Genomic DNA, 20,815 nt, shown 5'->3' with positions numbered 1-20,815 from the left:
AGGCTTCAAAAAGTGTTTTTTTACTTGTCAAGAGAATCTGTCAATGGTTGGCCTTTTGCAGTTTGGGTCATAGCAGTAGAGTTGACTCTTGTACAATGTGGGGGTTAGATGCATTGACTCCAATGCACTAAAAAATCCACATAGAACTTTATAGTCGGCCTTCTTTATCTGGTGGCTCAAATGAAAATGAATCTGGCTGCAATGCAGGAGATCTGGGTCTGATCCCTGGGTTGGGAAGATCTCCTGGAGAAGGGAAAGGCTACCCACTCCAGTATTATGGCCTGGAGAATTCCATCCCATGGGGTTGCAGAGAGTCCCACACAACTGAGCTACTTTCACTTTCACTTTCTTTCTCTTTATCTGAGAGTCCACATTCATGAATTCATGTAGTACTGTAGTATTTATTGAAAAAAAATCTATGTATAAGTGGACCCATGAAGTTCAACCATGTTGTTTAAGGGTCAACTCTACATAGTTATGTTGGCTATGTTAGATTGTGTTCTGAGATGCCACTTGCTAAACTGGCATTTATTTTAAAATTTGGGTAGACTTTTGAGAATTATTTTAAAGTTATATCTCATGAAAAGATATTGAAGTTATTGAAAAAGTGCATGGAATGACAATCTCATATATATATACATATATATGTATTTATTTGTAATTTAGGTAGAGTCAGTGCTCCTTGATAAGTTACCTTAGTTACCACTTCTTTATTTCTCCAGGGGCAAACACAAGTAGTTCCATTTAGTAAGTTAAGGTGATAGTGGTTTCCTAGTTAAACACTGTACTGTTGACCCTTGAACCTGGGAGTCAGGGGGCACCAATCCCCCATGCAGTTGAAAATCTATGTACAATTTTACAGTTGACTTGTATCTTGGGGCTTTCCTGGTGCCTCAGACGGTAAAGAATCTGCCTGCAATGCAGGAGACCCGAGTTCAGTCCCTTGGTCAGGACCATCCTCTGGAGAAGGGAATGGCAACCCACTCTAGTATTCTTACATGGAAAATCCCATGGACACAGGAGCTTGGCAGGCTACAGTCCATGGGGTCACAAGGAGTTAGGCACGACTGAGCGACAAACATTGTCACTTGTATCTGTAGTTCTGAATCTGTGGATTCAACCAACCTTGGATAGTGCAATATGTAACACATGTTTATTGAAAAAAATTCCCGTATAGGTGGATCTGTGCAGCTCAGACCTATGTTGTTCAAGGGTCATATCTGTATACGTAGATATCTAAGTTGTTTATTTTGTTAGAAACTCCCATGTATGTTTCTGTGAATTAAAGAAATTCCCTTCTTTGTGATCGTGAGACTATTTTGTCACTCCAGGGCTCTTTACATTTATTCCTGTAGCTTAGTTTTGATGTCATAGGCACTACCGCACTACAGGCAGACTTCATTTTATTGTGCTTCACTTTATTGCACTTTGCAGATACTGTATTTTTTACAGATTGAAGGTTTGAGGCCACCTTGAGTTGAACTCAGGTGTGTAGGCATCTTGTTTCTAACAGCATTTGCTGACTTCATGTCTCTTATGTCTCATTTTGGTAATTCTTAAATATTTCTTTTTTTAGACAAATTATTAATTTTCAGCTGTGCTGGGTCTTTGTTCCTGTGGAGGCTTTCCTCTAGTTGCAGGGAGCAAGGGCTACTCTAGTTGCAGTGCTCGGGCTTCTCTTTGAGGTGGCTTCTCTTGTTGCTGAGCATGGGCTCTAGAGCATGTGGGCTTCAGGAGTTGTGGCACATGGGCTCAGTAGTTGTGGCTCCTGGTCTCTGGTTGTTGTTCAGTTGCTCAGTCATGTCTGAGTCTTTGTGACACCATGGACTGCAGCACGCCAGGCCTCCCTGTCCTTCACTATCTCCCTGAGTTTGCTCAAACTCGTGTCCATTGCGTCAGTGATGCCATCCAACCATCTCCTCCTCTGTTGACTCCTCCTCCTCCTACCTTCAATCTTTCCCAGTATCAGAGTCCTTTCCAGTGAGTCAGTTGCATCAGGTGGCCAAAGTGTCGGAGCTTCAGCTTCAGCATCAGTCCTTCCAGTGAATATTCATGGTTGATTTCCTTTAGGATTGATTGCTTTGATCTCCTTGCTCTCCAAGGGACCCTCAAGTGTCTTCTCCAGCACTGCAGTACAAAAGCATCAATTCTAAAGTGCTCAGCCATCTTTATGGTCCAACTCTCACAACTATACATGACTACTGGAAAAACCATAGCTTTGTTAGCAAAGTGATGTCTCTGCTTTTATTTGTTGTCTGGGTTTGTCATAGCTTTTCTTCCAAGGAGCAAGCGTCTTTTAATTTCGTGGCTGCAGTTACCATCCGCAGTAATTTTTGAGCCCAAGAGAATGAAATCTGTCACTGTTTCCACTTTTCCTTCATCTATGAAGTGGTGGGACCAGATGCCATGATCTTAGTTTTTTGAATGTTGAGTTTTAAGCCAGCTTTTTCACTGTTTTCTTTCACTTTCATCAAGAGGCTCTTTAGTTCTTCTTTGCTTTCTGCCATAAAGGTGATGTCATCTGCGTTTCTGAGGTTGTTGATATTTCTCCCGGCAATCTTGATTCCAGCTTGTGCTTCATCCAGCCCAGCATTTCTCATGATGTCCTCTGCATATAAGTTAAATAAAGCAGGGTGACAATATACAGCCTTGACATACTCCTTTCCCAATTTTGAACCCTCTGCTGTTCCATGTCCAGTTCTAACTGTTGCTTCTTGACCTGTACACAGGTTTCTTAGGGGACAGGTCAGGTGGTCCGGTATTCTCATCTCTTTAAGAATTTTCCAGTTTGTTGTGATTCACACAGTCAAAGGCTTTAGCATAGTCAATGAAGCAGAAGTAGACGTTTTTTGAAATTCCCTTGCTTTTTCTATAATCCAGCATATGTTGGCAATTTGATCTCTGGTTCTGCCTTTTCTAAATCCAGCTTGAACATCTGGAAGTTCTTGGTTCACATACTGCTGAAGTCTAACTTGAAGAATTTTGAGCATAATCTTGCTAGCATGTGAAATAAGTACAATTGTACAGTAATTTGAACATTCTTTGACATTGCCTTTCTTTGAGATTGGAATGAAAACTGATGTTTTCCAGTCCTGTGGCCACTGCTGAGTTTTCTAAATTTGCTGACATATTGAGTGCAGCACTTAACAGTATCATCTTTTAGGATTTGAAATAGCGTTGCTGGAATTCCATCACCTCCACTAACTTTGTAGTGATGCTTCCTAAGGCCCACTTGACTTCACACTGTAGGATGTGTGGCTCTAAGTGAGTGACCACACAATTGTGGTTATCTGGGTCATTAAGACCTTTTTTGGTACAGTTCTTTTTTGTATTCTTAATAGTTGTGGCCCATGGGCTTAGTTGTACCTTGCACAGCATCTGGGATCTTCCCAGATCAGGGATTAAGCCTGTGTTTCCTGCATTGGCAGGGGGATTCTTTACCACTGAGGCCCCAGGGAGGCTCGATTCTTGCAATATTTTAAATCCTCTATCAGCATAAAGATTATGACTTATGGAAGGTTCTGATGATGGTTAGCGTCTTTTTTTTTTTTGCAATACAATGTTTTTTAAATTAAGATAGATATATGCATTGCTTTTTAGACATAATGTTCTTGCACATTTAGTTGACTATAGTAGAGTGCAAACAGAACATTTATATGTGCTGGGAAACCGAAAATATTTGTATGACTCATTTTATCACAGAATTTGCTTTATTGTGGTGATCTGGAAGGAACCTGCAGTATTTCTGAGGTATCCCATACTTAACACTTAAAAAGAAATTGATGGGATTGGGCAGATGGGCTCCTTTATAAGGATTTGAAGATTACAAGTTTGGGCATCGAGATATAAAAGATATTTAGAAATGTAGCTGTCAATGATTCGCTGCTTCATTGATTGGGTTGCTGGAAGTTGATGAAGTTTCTAGAGGTAAAGTGCATTCAGAAAACTAAGATCATGGCATCTGGTCCCATCACCTCATGGGAAATAGATGGGGAGACAGTGGAAACAGTGTCAGACTTTATTTTTGGGGGCTCCAAAATCACTGCAGATGGTGACTGCAGCCATGAAATTAAAAGACGCTTACTCCTTGGAAGGAAAGTTATGACCAACCTAGACAGCATATTAAAAAGCAGAGATATTACTTTGCCAACAAAGTTCTGTCTGGTCAAGGCTATGGTTTTTCCAGTGGTCATGTATGGATGTGAGAGTTGGACTGTGAAGAAAGCTGAGCGCTGAAAAATTGATGCTTTTGAACTGTGGTGTTGGAGAAGACTCTTGAGAGTCCCTTGGACTGCAAGGAATTCCAACCAGTCCATCCTGAAGGAGATCAGTCCTGGGTGTTCATTGGAAGGACTGATGCTGAAGCTGAAATTGCAATACTTTGGCCACCTCATGCAAAGAGTTGACTCATTGGAAAAGACCCTGATGCTTGAAGGGATTGGGGGCAGGAGGAGAAGGGGACGACAGAGGATGAGATGGCTGGATGGCATCACCGACTCGATGGGCATGAGTTTGATTAAACTCCGGGAGTTGGTGATGGACAGGGAGGCCTGGCGTGCTGCAATTCATGGGGTCGGAAAGAGTTGGACACGACTGAGTGACTGAACTGAACTAAATGATAAGAATCTGTTCCATAGAGTTGATCTGTGAAATTGTAATTTCACTGTTATTGGTAGTAATATATTTATTAATCTACTTGAACAGCATATGATAGAAGAACTAGCATATAGGCCTTTAAGTTTTTGTCATTTTTATTTGTTTGTAAGTTTCAGGCCTAGGAGCAGTTAGCCCCATAGTATAAACCGGTGCTACTCAAATGACAGGTTCATGGTAAGGTAACGCTTGCATCAGAATGTAAATCAGTGCATTGTATCCTTCACATCACAGGAAGTTTTGCTGTATAAAAATGTCAGTTGCACCAAACAGTGTTTTTTGTAACATAATTGATTTACATTCTACTTCAAGGTTCTTACCTCATGTTGGATTGCTGTTGTGACCAGGTCCAGCCCATCTGCAGCTCATACTTGGAGGAGTACTAGTATAAACAACTCATTTCATAAATGAATGCTTTATATGTTTTCTGATTACACTGTTTGAATTGGATTGGTTTTAATGGACCCTGCTGCTGCTGTTGCCTTCTAATGCCCTACAGAGCAGGTAGACCTAATGAAACAAGTAAGGGATTTGGAGTCCTGGCTGTGCATTTTTTCACCTGAATGGCCTTGGACAAATAATTTAACGTCTCTGAACCTGTTTCATCCTGTGCAAAATGAGGATATAGTTCCTATGTTCCCATGTTGTGAAGATTGAGTTACGGTTTAAGAAACCACTTTAAAAACTCTAAATTGTAGTTAAAATGATACCATCCATACTGACAGTTTTCAAAATTTGGCCTCCTTTTCTCTGCCTAATGCCTATTGCTGAGAGTGAGGGAGTTGTTTGTACTAGTAATAAATATACTTTCTTTAAGAAATTTGAATATTGTTGCTTGACTATTATGAACCAGACCCTGGTAAATAAATAAAATTTAACAATTGTTTCTTCACATTTTATACTAATGCTAGACTCTTATAATAAATGAAAAGAAAAATAGTTCTATAAGGCTCATAAGAAAAAACAATGATCATCTGCCCTATTTCTCTGAACCTAGGATTCTTGCATCTGTAAGACAGTTCTTTTGGTATCTTTAACTCCTTTTTTTTTTTTCTTTTGACATTCTTATTTCTAAATAACATTTTATGGTGTATTCTTAAGTTTTAGTCTTAGCTATTTATCTAATAGGGCTTCCCAGGTGGCTCAGTGGTAAAGAATCCACCTGCTAATGCAGGAGATACGGGTTTAATACCTGAGTGGGGAAGATCCCCTGGATTAGGAAATGGCAACCCACTCCAGTATTCTTGCCTGGAGAACCCCATGCACAGAGGAGCTTGATGGGCTATAGTCCATAGAGTCACAGAGAGTCAGACATGACTGAAGGACTTTTAGCACAATACTAAATTTGTGGGTAAATCTAAATGAATATTGACTGTCTATAGCAAGAGCTTTCAGCTTCCTGGTGTCTTTCTGTCTAATGTTAGTATTCTGTGCTTTGCTTTAAAGAATTTATTCTTGAACTCGCATAGATTTTTGTTCAATATTTTTAGATTCCAAGGTTCTTGTAATTTGTTAATTTTTTGTGAGGGTTTTTTTTTTTTTTTTGGTAAAAAGGGTTAGGAAGAATAAATGAGATAGAGTAAATTTTCATCTAAACCTAGAAATTCTAGAACAATTGCTTATTTTCTATTTTTTTGGAAGTGTTATAAATTATTAAATAATTAGGTATTTGACTTCCTGAGAAGTTGTATAGTTGAGAATGTGTCTTTACAGATAAGTACAAAGGTTATTTTCTATTTTTATGTTTCAGGGTAATTGTTTCAATGCTAATAATGAAAAATACTGCCACCTCTCTGCTTTTAGATTGGAATGTTGCGTCAGCAGGTAGAAAAACATGAAAAAGTCAAGCAAGAGATGGCCATGGAGTATAAGCAAGAGTTAAAGAAACTACATGAAGAAGTAAGATTTTAATTGTATTATATATTGTATAATTCTGTCTCTTCAACCTTGAGAATTTTGTTAATGAGCTGGTTTCTACTTTATAAAGTAGATGTACATATTCCATGGAAGATATTGGGGTAGAAATCTTTCTCTGTTCTTAAACCCAGAATCTTGCCTTTTATATGTTTGATATTACCTACAACAATGATTCTAAAATATTCTTGGCTGAGTATCTGAAAGAAACTATTTTTGTATAATACCATGAAATGCTGACACCAAAATCTTATGTTAAATGTTTTAATTTTTGAGTTGAGTCAGTTACTAGATTTTAAGTAATGGAAGATTCAAAGGTTTCAGAACCATTTGGGGATAGATTAGAAAGGTAAGAAAATTCTACCAGTTAACTGAATTGTATTCTTCAGATTGGCAAAAAAATACTTTTTATTTAATTCTGAAGCATTCCTCTCCTGCATAGTGAATATCAGTGTTCCACTGGGGAATGGTTCAAGAACCACAGGCCTGGAGAAAAGAAAGAGTGTTTATTTGCTGCTTTTATTGTGAGGATGGGTTGTGGGGCCCCTCAGTGCAGGGCATTGTATATTATAATAAAAAATTAGACCTTTGTTTTATTTATTTATTAAACTTTTCTCTTTATTTTTTCTTTGACTCTTTTTTTTCCTGGTGTTTACTTTTTGTATGTAGTTTTGAGTTTTGTATTTTATCTAACATGCTCTCTATTTTCAGGGATGCTAGTCAGCTCTACTTGTGCTTTTATAACGCCAGTTTGTTTTACCAGCACTGTTTACACATTCTTAAATTTTAAGTCTAGAAATAACTGTGTCTACAGTTAGGCAGACTGAAGAGAAGCTATGAAAAGCTACAGAAAAAACATGTAAGAGACTTCAGAGGAAATGCCAAAAATCACAGGGAAGATCGGTCTGAAATTGAGAGGTTAACTGGAAAAATAGAGGTATGTTCATAGTACTGATTGGCTTGTAGTGATTGTCAGCCTTCATGTAGGAAAACTCTGTTTCTAATAGTGCTGTTCCATGAAGCCAATTTTCTCTCACCGGCAGGACTACCACTGAGCTATTTCAGAGGTGGGAGGGTGTCCTGTCATCATCTGGTTCCCTGTGGTTACTAGCTATCAGTAGTTCTCAAGAGGGTGGTGCCATCCTTTGAGGGCATTGGAAATATTTGAGACATTGTTTTGATTGTCAGAATGACTGGGAGTGAAACTGGTGGGTAGGGCACAGGAACCAGGGACGCTAAACATGACTGGGCCTATTCCGCACAGGAAAGACCTATTGTACCCCAAATGCCAGTACTAAGGAGCACTGATACCAGTTACTGGCTGTCCTCTGTGAGTTTTGTCTTTGTTTTATTTATCACCTAACACAGTAGGGGCTTAGTAAGTGTTGAAGGTATGTGGCTTTTTTGTACACAGTACTTTGCATATCAGATTATTTATTCTTAGTTCCCATTTAGATATGATAAATCACTTGCCTCCCTCTTTGCTGACTAAGTTTTTGTTAAGTCTGAGTAACTCCATGATTATTGTCTATCTTGGTTCCCAGAGGAGTTAAGGAAGTTGAGACTTAACACCACCAAGAACAGCGTGGGGCTGTCACTTTTTCCCTCTTGAATCCACCGCTCCTCTCCTCTGTCTATGCTCTTGGTTCTCAAGTGCCCCTAAGTGTTAACCAGGGTCCTCTTTAGTCTCCCAGAGATTCTGATCCAGTAGTATGGCATGTGAGCTAGGACTCTGCACTTTATCTAGCTTCCCCAGCTGATGTTAATTTGAGAAACATTGTTCAACATCTTTGTATGATTACTTACAATGTTTCTACTCAGAGTGACCTGTCACCCTCTAAGACTGTTATATTATTACTACCTAGAATTTTAATTTCTACTTTTAATACTTTTTTACATCTCAATATTTTTCTATGTTTGAAGAGCTTAGAATCAGATTTTGCTTTCTCTCCAGCCTTCTTCACTGGTACCTGGGTTTTTGCATAAAACCCCTCATGTTCTTATTCCCCGTTACCACTTCCAGACCATTCTGTTTTCTTTGTACCCAAGAGTCTCCATCTTTTGATTTTCATGTCATCAGCATATACCACCATCCCTGGTGGCTCAGTGGTAAAGAATCTGCCAATCAACATAGGAGACTCAGGTTCCTTCCCTGGGTTGGGAAGATCCCTTGGAAAAGGAAATGGCAATCCATTCCAGTATTCTTGCCTGGGAAATCCCGTGGACAGAGGAGACTGGCAGGCTGCAGTCCATGGGGTCTCAAGAGTCAGACACAACTTAGTGACTAAACAACAATGTATATACAGGCAAAATTACTCATCTTCTGATCCCTGATTACTCCCCCGGTTGATTGTCATTCTCTCCAACATTGCTCTTACCGTAATTCTTGAGGATTTTGGTATCCACAAGGATGATCCTTATACTACTATGGTCTTTGGTTCATTGGTGTTCTTTTCCTCCAGGGATATTTTGATTCCCTTTCTGTCTCTTTTCCCTTTTCCCATTGCAATTCCTTAGGTGCTGTCGCTAGCAATACTTGCAACCCTCCAAGGATCACAGTTTTAAGCATCTCGTTCTTTCTGACTACCATCCCCTTCTTTTCAGCTTGTTGCCTCTTATTCCCAATGCTCAATGATCACCTGATTCTCCATTCCTTAAAGTGTTTGGATCTGGCCACTTGTCACTGCTCCATACCTGCCTCGTGTCTGCACCTACCACTTCTTACCCAGCTTCTCTCCCATGGTTTGCTCCTTATATTCCCCTTCCGTTCCTGTGCCCTCTCTTTGTTGTTGTTTTTGTTGTTCAGTGGCTCAGTTGTGTCCGATGCACTTTGTGACCCCATGCACTGCAGGGCTTCCCTGTCCTTCACCATCTCCTGGAGTTTGGTCAAACTCATGTCCGTTGAGTCAGTGATACCATCCAACCATCTCATCCTCTGTTGCCCCCTTCTCCTATCCTCAGTGCTTCCCAGCATCAGGGTCTTTTCCAGTGAATCTGTTCCATCAGGTGGCCAAAGTATTGGAGCTTCAGCTTCAGCATCAGTCTTTCCAACGAATATTCAGGGTTCATTTCCTTTAGGATTGACTGGCTTGATCTCCTTGCTGTCCAGGAGACTCTCAAGAGTCTTCTCCAGCACCACAGTTCAAAAGCATCAGTTCTTCAGCACTCAACCTTCTTTATGGTTCAGCTCTCACATCCATACACGACTACCATGGAAACCAGAGCTTTGACTATACGGACCTTTGTTGGCAAAGAAATGTCTCTGCTTTTTAATACGCTGTCTAGGTTTGTCATGGCTTAGTTAGTCGCTTCATTTCAGTCACATCCGACTCTGTGACCCCATTGACTGTGGTCCACCAGGCTCCTCCTTTAACTTTCATGAAATCCAGCTTTCTGCCCACTGTCTTACCTGTCATTTGTGGCAGATCATGGCTGGAGAAAAATACGATCTTGCTGACTGGCCTCATTTTCAGTTTGTGTTCACTTACCTCAGATGGGTCCTCATGCTGTCCAGAATCATATTTCTCCTCACTCTCCCCTTATTTTTCCATAATGACTGTTTCATACTTTCTCTTTTCTTGAATTTTTAACACTTTGCCTCACATCCTCACTTCTGGGTGATGACCTTTATATTTCATTGAGAAAACTGAAGCAATGAAAAGATAATTTTCACCGCTTCCAACCTTTCTGCCTTCCTATTTGCAACTGTTTCCATATACTTTGCCTTCCTACTGAAGGATCTGTCCATGCTCTCCCTGTTCCCTTTCCACAACACCACTCCAGAAATGCCCCTCTATTCTGCATCCTCAGGTTTTTCCTCCCTACTGGATATTTTCCACCAACATGCAAATTTCCCCCCTCTTAAATATCCTTTGTTGACCTCTATTTTTGTCCTTTGGATACTGTCTCATTTTTCTCCTTCATTTTACAAAAAATGAAGTTGTTTAACAAAAGTCATTTAACTAAATGACTTTAGGTACCTATATTTGTCTCTAGTTCCTTTCCTTCCATTTTTCTTACACTCACTCAGTAAGCCTTTCTCTCCTCTGCAGAAGCTATTGGCATGGAGTTCACCAGTGAATGCGCATTACTGAAGCCCATGTCCACTCTCTCCTTCCATACCCTGTCTGCAACACTGGACTCAGCTGGTTTGGCTTGGAGAACAATTGTACTTTCCTGGGTTTTCTCCTACGGTGTTTGCCACTCTTTCTCAGTTATTTTTTCTCCCCAACCTTTTGGCATTGAAACACGCTGCAACTGTGCTGTACCTCTTCTTTTTTCTGTCGAGGCCACTCCCTTGGTGATACCATTCAGTCTCATAGTTTTAAGCACTGTGTATATGTTGATAATTCCTATATTCCTATATCTAGTCTTGACTTTTGGCTACAGAATAATTTCCAACTTCTCATTTCACATCTCCACACGGTATCTAAAGCTGTCTCAAACTTGACATATTTAAAATAAAGGCCCTGACTTTTTTCTTCCTCATCTTCCAGCACCATTTCTGTTTTAGTTAATGTAATTCCATTCCTCAGATTGCTGAAGCCTAAAAACCTTGGAGTCACCCATGATTTCTCTTTTCTCAGCACAACAGCTAGAAGGATTCTGTTTAGTTTAAGTTAAATCATGTTCTCTCCTGTATGTAAATTTACAGTAGTTTCTCCTAAAAGACAAAGTTATCATAATGACCTACAGAGTCTCACTGCCTATTAACTCTGACCTTTCCCTTCCTTTTTTCCCCTTTTACTTACTCGCCCCCAGCCACACTAACCTTCTTGCTCATCCTTGAACATGCCAAGATGCTTCCACGTCAAGGCCTTGTACTTCCCAGAATAGTATAGCTTCATTTCCATCTTCCTGGTGTTTACTTTCATGTTACTCAATCTAACCACTTCTTTTGCAAACTGCAGCCACCAACTCTGAGTACTCCACGCTCGATTTTCCCCAAAATGAGTACAGTTGGCTCTCTGTATCTATGGGTTCTGCATCTGTGGATTTAACCAACTGTGGATCTAAAATATTCTGGGAAAAGCAAATTCCAGAAAGTTCCAAAAAGCAGACCTTGAATTTGTTATGCACAAGCATTTACATTGTATTTATAGTTATTTACACAGCATTTGGATTGTATTAGGCATTATAAGTAATCTAGAAATGATTTCAAGCCTGTGGGAGGATGCACATTAGTTACATGTGAATAACATACCATTTCTTATAAGGGATGTGATCATCTGTGGATTTAGTAACCACAGAGGTCTGGAACCAGTCTCCCACGGATACTGATGGACGTCTGTATCTAATTACTGTACAGTAATGTGTTGCCTGTCTCCCTCCAGTTGAGTGGGGCTAGAATTTTTGTTTGTTTTGTTAGATATTGTATCCCTAGCACTAGAACAGTACCTGGAATATATGTGGTAGAAACAATGAGTAAGTGAATATCAGCTGGTGAACAGTAATTACCTTAAGCTAGCATGCTTCTGGGGTTGAGACTCTTGGAGGACAGTGATAGAAAGACTGAGTTTCCATTCCCTTTAATTTGCCTCGTTTTCATGAATATTGGGCTCATTTTCTTGATTGTGCAACTTGAAGTTATTATTGATCCATCATTAATTTTGAACTCTTTGGCTTTGGGTTATAGATATCTGTTAAAATTTAATACAGACAGTTTTTGTTATTCGTGTCTTTATAATTCTGTTGAGATAATAAAAATTTGGATATCAAAGGATACTGTGTTAACTGAATCTGTCTGGTTCCTGAATTTTAGATTCTGATGAGACTTGGACTCCCCAGGGATTTATCTGAACATTTGTTTGAATCTGTTCAGTTCCTGGGTTTGGATACCAAGAATTTGGGTAGTGAGTGATAAGTATAATCACATTTTGAAATTTTCATTATCTTAACATCAGTTTTCTGAAAAATCACTAAGAAATTATAACAACCCTTAGGTGGCAGCAGATCTTTGAAAATCATCTTGAATCCAGTGTTCAGTATCTGTGTTTCGTACTCTTCACCATTAGTGTGTTAAATTTAGGAAGACAGATATCCAGACGCACAGTATGTGAGGAATTTAGTGTTACTCTACAGTTCTATTAGTTAAGTGAGTAATGGGGCTCCTGCTGTGGAGAAAGGTGCATGTGTACCCAGGGACCTGGGGAAAAATTAAAGTAAAAGTGAATCTGGAAGGTGGTGACAGCAAGGGGAAGCACTTAGAAGTTAAGTACCTTAATTGCCTCTTTAGGAATTTCGTCAGAAATCACTGGACTGGGAGAAGCAGCGCTTGATTTATCAGCAACAGGTGTCTTCTCTGGAGGCACAAAGAAAGGCTCTAGCTGAACAATCAGAGATAATTCAGGTAAGTTTAAGACATTTTTGGAATAATGAGAGCAGAGAGGTTTTGATTACATTTGAGCCAGCTTAAAAAATGCAGTGCCGTGTGCTCAGCGTGCTCACCCCATCCTCACGCCCACGCTCCTTTGCTTGCTGCTTTCCTGCACTGGCTCCTCCCTCCCTCACTCGGGCTCTTGTTCTGCCAGTCTGTCACTGACTTGCATTCTCCGGCTCACTCCACACTTTGATTTCACTCTCCCTTCCTTTCTCTTTCTGCCTCTGCTCTCTGTCTCCTTTTCCATTTCTTTCTGGCTCTGACTTACTTATTCTGGCTCTTTCTGGCTCTTGCCTTGGCCCCACTTCTGTCTGTGTCTTGTTCCATCTCTGATAGTTGGGGGTGCCTTAGCTGAGGTCCTCAGCCAGGGATCTTCGGCCAGTCTGCCTGTTTGAACACAAATGCTCAAAGATTCACACCAACAAAAGGCAGTATCTTTGTGGTAACAGAAACACTTTTTACAACATGACTAGAAACTTTTTTAATGAAGAACTGATAGCTTAAGCAAAACAAAAAATTAGCTACCTAATTAAGGAATTTTCTTCTTGGAACATATTCAGTTTGTTTGCTTTTTCAGTTAAAAACCAAGAACAAAAGGGAAGTGAACATAGAGGGTAATGAATATTTATGACCTTGGGGTTACAGAGAGTCAGATATGACTTAGTGACTGAACAACAACAACAGCAATGTGCTAGACACTGTCTCAATGCTTCTTCTAAATGTAGCGATCTAGAATATGTAATTATATGTTGTCTGTTTAGTATCATGATAATTTGTCAAGGTTGGTAGAAATCTCAGTTTTATAGAAGAGGGAATTACCAGAGAAATTAAGAAGAGCTAGAGGGATGCCTTAAAAAAGGTAAAAAAACAATCTGCATTATTTGCTGCTCTAAATCTTGGTAATACATTGACTTTTAATCATCTACCCTGAAATATCAGTGGGCTAATAAACTACCATGAATGGCTCTGCTGTTAGTGACTCCACTCAGAATGGTACAAGGGGCCCACAGCAATCTAAAGGATCAAAATTATTTACTAGGCTGCAGCAAGCTATGCAGCCGGAGTGGGCCAATAAAATCCTGAAAGTGTAGACCAGAGTTTTTTTATTTTTACCTGAATGCTAAAGCACTGTACAGACATAAATAGCTGTAAGATATTATAGGCTTCAGATTGGCAAAAAAGAAAATTGAGTCCTAGTTTTTAAGTTCTCAATTATTCTTCTGTGTAATATGCTTATTGTTGATCATAGATCCTTTTTTTAATTTGCTATTGTGATTACTCAACATAATTAAAGCTTCATTGTTAGAAAAAATGAGATTTTTATTTACCATAATTCAGCTAGAGGTAGAATAAGAAGCCTTTAAAAAGCCAACATTTGTTTTCTGTATTTGAACTCTTCTGGTGGTTTGTTTAAACTAAAACTGCTCTGATTAAGGAAAAACTGTTTATTAAGGAAAAACTTTTATTTCTTTCTCCCTTAGCAGTACTCTCTGGTCCTCATTTTAAAAAAAAGTTTTAAAAATAAATTTCTATATACCCATTACCCAGCATTAATAGTTATCATTTTGTCAATCTTAAAAAATGGTGGCAAAAAATATTAAAATGTATAATCTTAACCATTTTAAAGAGTACAGTACAGTATTAACTATATGTCCATTTTTGTGTAACAAGTCTCTAAAACGTTTTTAGCTTACAAGAGTAAGACTCTATATTCATTGAACAGCAACTCATTTTGCCAATTTTATTTCATTCTTCTCTACTTTTTACTTTTGGCTGAAATATTACAAAGCAAATCATAGATATTATCTTATTTCCTAGCAGGTTAGGACTTAAAAAAATTAAACATACCACTGTCATGTTAACAGACTAAAAAATTTCTTAAATAATTTAATATCTAATCTTTTCAAATTTCCCGTTGTGTGAAATAATGTTTTGAATTCCACTTAAGGTTGAAACATTGTATTTTGTTGATAAGTGAATCACCATTGAACAATAAGGGTAGAAAGCTTTGTAGATTGGATAAATGGATATCAATAGCCAAATGCATGCTAAGTCGCTTTAGTCGTTTCTGACTCATTACGACCCTATGGACTGTAGCCCACCAGTCTGCTCAGCCCATGGGATTCTCCAGGCAGGAATACTGGGGTGGGTTGCCATGCCCTTCTCCAGGGGATCTTCCTGACATGGGGGTTGAACCTGTGTTTCTAATGTCTCCTGTGTTGGCAGGCAGGTTCTTTACCACTGGTGCCACCTGGGAAGCCCTCAACAGCCACACTTACCCCCAAATTAAAAAAAAAAAATTTTTTTTTGATAAAAATTTTTTTCTTTTATATTTTTTAACATATAAAAGTGGAGTTCAGGGAATTCCCTGACAGTCCAGTGATTATGACTCAGTGTTTTCACTGCTGTGGGCCTGGGTTCAACCCTGGTTTGATAACTAAGATCCCACAAGCTGCATGGTGAAAAAAAAAAAGAAAAGTGGAGTTCCGAATAACTTTTCACCCTTTGAGTCATATATTTGCTTGAGTTTTTTTTCTTTTGGTCAGCTATTAAAATGACATAGTACATGTTCATTTTAGAAAACTGAGAAAATGAGAATTAAATAAATTAACTCATAATTCCATCCTTTAGAGATTTACCATGATTAGCATTTGCATGTAAATTTCTTCTGACTTTTTCCGTGCTTGTATGCAGTGTATATTTCATTCATGTACATTTGGTAGGAAAAACACTATATACGTGTGTTTGGGAATGGAGGAATAGTTGCGAACTTAAAAAATTACTATAAATAGCAAAAGTTGATAATTGTTGAAGCTAAGTGATGAATGTTTAAGGGTTCATCATCTTATTTTTTCCATATTTATATACATTTGAAATTTTCCATGAAGCATAATGTAAAAATGTAAATTATGTGCTTACAATGTGATAGGCAGTATGCTAAGCATTTTACAACACAATATTTTATTTGCTTTTCACCAGTTAAAAATTTTCCCCTTTAAATAAGACATGTCAGGAAATATGAGTCATAATGATTGTATAGAAGTTTAGTCTACCATTAAATGCCTTAATTCATGTAACCAATATTTTTTTGTAGAATTTTTAGGTTTTTATTTTTTTTCACTCTTAAGTAGAGCTTGGGCGAACATCCTTATTTAAATATTTAGGCATTTATGTCCATTTATTTTCTTAGGAAATGGCCCTAGAAATAAGATTACTGCATCAAAGTAGTCATACATTCTTAAAGATTCTAATGCAAATTGTCAATCTTCAAAGATGTACTGATGTACACTTTCACCAGCAGTGTTTGAGAATATCTGTTTCCTCATACTTTCTCATTATTGAGCACTATTATTTATTTAAATATTTCTTTTAATTTCCCCTACATTTAGGCTTGTCTTTGCCAATCTGATAGGTGGGAAAAAATGGTATCTGATTATTTGTTTTAATTTGCATCTTTAATTATGAATGAGACTGAGCATTTTTTATCTACCTATGACTTTCCACTCTTTTGCAAATTATTTCTGTCCCTTGCTTTTAAAGAATATTTATATTATACTATGAAAGAGCTCTTAGTATATACATTGACTATATTAACTCTTTGCTGTTTTGTTGCAGTTGTGTGTGTTTTCCCAGTTTACCTTAATTCCCAGTTTACCTAAAATTTACCTTAATTTTACCTTAATTACCGTAATTTTTATGGAAATACAGTTGTTTTACAGACAATTTTTAGAATGGCTTAATTCTATTAATTTTTTTCTTTAAGGTTTTTATCTTTGCTGTCATACCATAAAGACTTACATAAGCCAAGATTTCTTCTAATGCTTTATAACTTCTTAATATATTTGATCTGAAAATTCTTTTGGTACAAGGAATTTGATAGGGATCTATATTTTTTTCCAAATGGTTATCCACATAATTTGTTGTCTGTTACATTTTGAAAACTTTGCAGAATGGTTCTAAAATTCATGTGGAAGGATAAATGAATGGTACTAGGCAGCATTTTTTATAAGGGTGATGTTTGTGCTATCAAATATTAAAATATATTAAATTTGAAAGTACAGTTGTTAAACAGTTGTAAGTACTTTATTAGATGCAAAGACAGAGTGATGGTTGTATAAGCATAGGAAAACGTCAGAATAGTCACTGAAACATAAGATCATTTCTGTGTAGAGGGCAAATAATCACTTGCTACTTTCCCTCCTGCCCAAATAATACAGTGAGTGAAAAGGAATCATTCAGGGAAGTCTTAGAGAACATTAAGAACATTTGAAAAAAATTAAAATTTTAAGCCAGCTCAGAATGTAAAATACTTAGCTTATACATGGTATGTGAGAAAAGTAAAGCCTGCATTGTATATGTTTTCCTTTTGAAGTATTTATATGGGCTATATGATATTATTCAGGTTTGAATATATATTATATTTCTAAAGGCATATTTTCCTTATGAAAAAAAGATCCTAACACAAATGTTAATCTGTTGTCTTGGTAGAATTATCATATACTTAATTGAATTGGCTCAGATTTACTGTTTAAAAGTTTATGATGACAGAGACACAGTAGTGATAAGGCCTTACTGGGAGCTATACCACTGATGGGCTGTCTTTTCAAGATGTTTCTTCAGTGGAAATACCCCAGAGCTGTTGTCTGCACTGACGTGTTTGGAGTTCACTCTAATAGAGAGCGTGGTAAAAATTGATGCCTACAGTGGCATAACTTCATGTTGGGATTCTTTGGAAAATTAAAAAAAGAATACTTGTTGCTTTGTATCATATTCTTCTCAGTAGTCTCACTATGTGGAAAAGTTATTTTCTTTTTTTTTTTTTGCAAGCAAAGAAAATGTTTTAATTAAGGGTTCATTGGAAAGCCAGATGGGCCAACCACAGTCTAATCCAAACAAGAACCTTGTATCCTCACCCTTGTAGCCTCTGTTCTAAAACATCCAAGCACATGTCTACAGGGGTCCAGAGGCACCTCCTCCCGGTTAGCTCAGGTACTGGAGGATCCCTTCTCTCCCAGTCTCTTCTTGTTTGCCTTCGTCTTTTCAATCATGCTTTCCACAATGACAGCAGTCTCTTCGTACATCTGGATGCTCCCAGTGGAAAACTTCTCTATGGATTCCATCACCTCTGCCTTCACATAGGCCAGCTTCCTGGGAGGGCTTCTCTCCGGCTGGCTGCCGCTCTGAGCCCCATGCCCCTCGGACCCACCCAGAGTGACCTGAGGCCCTTGAGACCGGGATGTAGATGGCCCCTCTGGACCAGGTGCCACCACAGGACAGGGCCCTCTGGCCCCCTCCTCCTCCTTCTGGCGATCCTGTTTCCCCTGGAGGCCCTTTAGTTCTTTGGCATTTTTCTCACCCCTTTGTCTGCAGGGTGCGGGGTGGGGGGGTCATCCATGTTCTTTCCCCTGGGGTGGGGGGTCTTCCTCCTTCAGACCATCTTGTTTCCTCTGGGGGGCCCCTGTCCATCCTCCAGAGGGGGCTCAGGCTGCTGGGGAGAGGGCTCCATGCCGCTGTCAGGACTCACAGAGTTGTCCCCCTTAGAAACCACCACGCCCCCTTTGGCTGGGACGGAGAAGACACAGAAGCCAGGACCCATGAGACTGGCGTCTCCGGAGACCACCATGTACCGTCCTTTGGTGTACAGGTCGGTGGGGCGGGGGGGGGCCTCGGGTTCTTTGGGGCCTTTCACCTTCTCTTTGATCATCTTGCCTAGTTTCTCAAAGGCTTGCTTATCTTGCGTCCATCTGTGACATCCTCTGGAGCCCCTTCCTGGGTCGGGGGACTTGCCTCTTCACCCCCCAACTCAAGCTTAGACTCGTCCTCTTCTTTGAGCACCACCTGCCCTGGCTTCGTGTCCTCTGGACCTCTCAGCAGTGTCTCTTCCAGAATTTCATCTGCTCTGCCTTTTGCTACCATCTCCTTTTTCCTTGGAAGGTTCTTGGGGAGGCCTTTGAGTCTTGGTTTCACTGCAGTTATATCCTGCACGGCCCTGGTGAGATCGGTCCAACTCGTTCCTCAGGGTCTGCTGGGCGACCACCAGCTGCCGGCAGTCATAGGATGACCTCTCCAGGCTCCTCTCTGCCTCTTCAGTCTCCTTCCGCAGGGTGTCGATCTGCTCGTTGTAGAGCTGAATCTCGCCATCATCACACTCTTGGGCATCTCTGATGGCTTGTTCCACGGCCGCAATCGGGCTCATATTTCTCGGTTCTTCCACCTGCCCTGGAGTCTAAAGGTGCCCAGGGATGAAAGGTGCTTGGAGTCAGGGTGATGTGCATGGTTGAGACTCGAAAAGTTATTTCCTTGAAGCCCAAAGATCACATACCACAAAGCCAGAGGAGGATTTGAGTTCAATCTCCAGCCTTTTCCCTATTCTCACATATTAGCTCCCCACCCTTGGCTTTTATTTTTATCTACATGACATAAATTACTTTCTTAATTATTTCTTTACTTTTAACCACCTGTGTTGTGATTTGTATTGTTGAAATAATTCTACCCACTCTACTAGAATGGTAAAGAATCTGCCTGCAATGCAGGAGACCCAGATTTGATCTCTGGGTCGAGAAGATTTCCCTGGAGAAGGGAACGGCTGCCCACTCCAGTAAGAATTCCATGAATAGAAGAGCATGGTGGGCTACAGTCCATGGGGTTGCAAAGAGTCAGACACGACTGAGCAAATAATGCACACATATGCTCCACTAGAATAGTTAAAATGCTATTTGTTGTATTAATAAGAGAAAGCTCTGGTTTCTGGTTCAAAAAAATTACTGGCAGTGGCCTGTGGGGAAAAAAAAGGCTTAAAAATATATTGGCTTTAAGATACCTCTAACACTAGATATTTAAGAGAAGTAATCATTTTATAAAGTTTATATTTTTCTTTCTGACTTTTCATATTGGCAGAGGTAGTCTTGAGATATTCTAGTGTAGCTCTGTCCAATAGAAATATAATATGAACCACCTATGTATAAAATTTTCTGTAAGTCACATTAATAAAGTAAAAAGAAACAGATAAAATTAACATATTCTATTTATCTCTTTTCTGTTGTTCATTTGCTCAGTTGTGCCCGACTCTTTGAGGCCCCATGGACTGCAGCACACTAGGCTTCCCTGTCCTCCTACAGCTTCCCACCATCTCCCACAACTTGCTCAAACTCATGTCCATTGAGTCGATGATGCCATCCAACCATCTCATCCTCTCGTCCCCTTCTCCTCCTGCCTTCAATCTTTCCCAGCATCAGGGTCTTTTCTAAAGAGTTGGATCTTTGCATCAGGTGGCCAAAGGATTGGAGTTTCAGCTTCAGTATCAGTCCTTCCAGTGAATATTCAGGATTGATTTGCTTTAGGATTGACTGGTTTGATATCCTTGCAGCCCAAGGGATTCTCAAGAGTCTTCGCCAACACTACAGTTCAAAAGCATCAATTCTTCATCACTCAGCTTTCTTTATGGTCCAGCTCTCACATCCATCATACATAACTGCTGGAAAAACCATAGCTTTGACTATATGGATCTTTGTCAGCAAACTGATGTTTCTGCTTTTTAATAGGCTGTCTAGGTTGGTCATAGCTTTTCTTCCGAGGAGCAAGTGTCTTTTAATTTTGTAATTGCCTTTACCATCTGTAGTGAATTTGGAGGGCAAAAAAATAGTCTCTCACTGTTTCCATTGTTTCCCCATCTATTGCAGTTATCAGACTGGATGCCGTGATCTTGGTTTTTTGAATGTTGAGTTTTAAGCCAGCTTTTTCACTCTCCTCTTTCACTTTTATCAAGAAGCTCTTTGGTTATTCTTTGCTTTCTGCCATAAGGGTGATGTCATCTGCATATCTGAGGTTATTGATACTTCTCCTGGTAATCTTCATTCTAGCTTGTACTTC

General features: G+C 39.3%; 1 protein-coding gene across 12 annotated transcripts in view; it reads left to right on the top strand.

Annotated features, from left to right (window-relative positions):
- Positions 1-20,815, top strand: part of CEP63 (centrosomal protein 63) — a 79,517-nt gene that overhangs the window by 20,807 nt on the left and 37,895 nt on the right. For 11 of the 12 annotated variants that reach the window (XM_043474351.1, XM_043474353.1, XM_043474358.1 and 8 more), the window contains 3 exons: positions 6,457-6,552; positions 7,382-7,504; positions 12,803-12,916. In XM_043474351.1, the coding sequence (XP_043330286.1) occupies positions 6,457-6,552; positions 7,382-7,504; positions 12,803-12,916 (333 nt within the window). The remainder of the gene's footprint in view (positions 1-6,456; positions 6,553-7,381; positions 7,505-12,802; positions 12,917-20,815) is intronic. The other variant, XM_043474350.1, reaches the window with a different exon arrangement.

The sequence above is a fragment of the Cervus canadensis genome, chromosome 7 (assembly GCF_019320065.1).
Source record: "Cervus canadensis isolate Bull #8, Minnesota chromosome 7, ASM1932006v1, whole genome shotgun sequence".
Lineage (NCBI taxonomy): Eukaryota > Metazoa > Chordata > Mammalia > Artiodactyla > Cervidae > Cervus > Cervus canadensis.
This window is presented reverse-complemented; position numbering and strand designations above follow the sequence as displayed.